The sequence below is a fragment of the Verticillium alfalfae genome, genomic scaffold (assembly GCF_000150825.1).
Source record: "Verticillium alfalfae VaMs.102 supercont1.7 genomic scaffold, whole genome shotgun sequence".
NCBI classification, from domain to species: Eukaryota; Fungi; Ascomycota; class Sordariomycetes; order Glomerellales; family Plectosphaerellaceae; genus Verticillium; species Verticillium alfalfae.
Window position 1 is genome coordinate 746,656 of NW_003315032.1, and position 1,961 is coordinate 748,616.

Sequence of the window (1,961 nt, forward strand, 5' to 3'; positions counted from 1 at the left end):
TCGCGATCGTCATCATCACGGCGCTTCATCTGCTTCAGGTCGCCAGCAGTGCTCGCTGCGACGTTCACGTCTTGCCTCGTCGTCCGTCGTCGCGTACGTGTTCCGCCGTTGCAGCGGGTCAGGGCGCTCAGCCTTTGGTGTCATGAAACCACTAAACATGGCGCCGAAGCCCTTCTTCGCCGTCGAGTTGCTGCGTGACAATGGCGGGGGCTCCGCTGGACCGTCGCCATCCACCATGACAATGTCCTCGTCCTTGGGAGCCTTGGTCCGCCGCCGCCGTTGCTCCTTGGTGGGGCTGACATCTTCGCCATTGGCGCCCACCATGACAATATCGTCGTCCTCTGGAGCGCGCCTGCGACGTTTGCTCGCGGACTTGTCGACGCCAAAGATCTTGGCGGCTTTGGATGCCATCGGAGGAGGGGCTTCCTCCGGCGGAGGGGAGGCAAGGCCGCCGACATCGTAGGAATGGCGTCGCGAAGGCCTTGCACTGGCACCGAGCCTCTTGTCTCGGGTCGACGTGGATCGCGAGACAGGTGGGGTGCTGAACATGGACATGAGCTTGGGCCGACCTGGGGCCTCCCTCGCTCTGTCTAAACGTTCGGCCTTGTCTGATGCTGATCCCTTGGAGGAGCCCTTTTCTTCTTTTTCGGTAGGCGACCTTCTCGACTTGCGCTCGGACGTGGTTCTTGACGGTCTCTTCTCCTTCTCCCTTTCCTTGTCACGTGTAGCTGGCGTAGCGGCGTTCCACATACCCCAGGAGGCAGAGCCCTCGCGGTTGATCTTGGTGCGCTCCTTCTTGAGGGGCTTCGCATCGTCGGGCGGTGGCGTTAAAGGTTGAGGCGCGTCGGGAACCGCAGGTGGAGGGGGAGGCGGAGGTGGTGCTTCGGGTGGGACATCCTCCTTGGACCTCTTCTTACTCTTCTTGCTGCTCTTCTTGCCCGGAGACATGTCGATAATGCCTACAATCTCGTCGTCATCTTCGGGAAATGACCCGGGAAGCTCAGATTTGTGCTTCCTGGGATGACTGGCTTCTTCAACGGGCTCGACGAGCGATCTGTCCTTGTCCCGCTTGGAACGCTTCTTCTCCTCCCTGGTCGACTCTGGAGGTGGCGGGGGCGCGAGTGGGGCTTCTTCGACTTCAGGTTCTTCGACGGGCGCTTCAAAGGCTTTGAGCCGGTCGGCGAGTTTGCTAGCCTTGCGAGCGGAAGACGATTTCATGACATTGTCGGCGGTCGAAGATGAGAAGGTGTCCTTCCAGTCGCTCGAGGCAGCTTCTAGAGGTAGGATGAGTCAGCAGTGTAATCTCGGGTACGGCCGAGGCGTGATGCAGCTCATCTCGGTGAGAATCTGGGGTGAGTGGAGATGATCAGGGGTGCGTGCCACCAGCCCAGCAGACAACAGCACACCATCATGCAATGAACAGCGCCCCCCCCCCCTGCCTTTTTGGGCCACATACCTTTTTTGGAAGGCTTCTTTGCGCCCCAGAAGCTGAAGGCGTCGCTCGACGGCTTCGCCTCCTCGGCCTCAGGAGCAAGCAGTTCCTCGATCTGCTCGGGACTGAGCTCATTCATAGCGTCGTCCAGGTCAGCCCCACCTGCATCGGGCACCGGTTCGGGCTCCGGTTCGGGCGCTGGCTCGGGCTCGGGCTCAGGCTCCTTCGCCTTGGATTTGGACTTAGACTTGGACTCCTTCTCGGCCTTGGCGCTCTTCTTCGATTTTTTCTTGGAAGATTCAGCTGCGGCTGCGGCTGCTGCTGCTTCTGCCGCCGCCGCCGCTTCTGCCGCCGCCGCCTCCTCTGCCGCCGCCGCCTCTGCCGCCGCCGCCTCCGCTGCTGCAGCTTCAGCCGCTTCCGCCTCCTGACGCTCCCGCTCAGCCTGCTCCTCCGCTTCGGGGGCAAGTCGCTCCTCTTCTTCCTTGGCCGCTTGCGCCGCGGCCTTCTTCAGCCCTCCAGCGCTGCCAGC

General features: G+C 62.0%; 1 protein-coding gene across 1 annotated transcript in view; it reads right to left on the reverse strand.

Moving 5' to 3' along the window:
- VDBG_06045 (predicted protein) overlaps window positions 1–1,961 on the reverse strand; it is a gene marked incomplete at both ends in the record, with an annotated part of 6,618 nt that overhangs the window by 978 nt on the left and 3,679 nt on the right. The window contains 2 exons of the mRNA XM_003003557.1: window positions 69–1,274; window positions 1,457–1,945. Coding sequence (XP_003003603.1) covers window positions 69–1,274; window positions 1,457–1,945 — 1,695 coding nt within the window. The remainder of the gene's footprint in view (window positions 1–68; window positions 1,275–1,456; window positions 1,946–1,961) is intronic.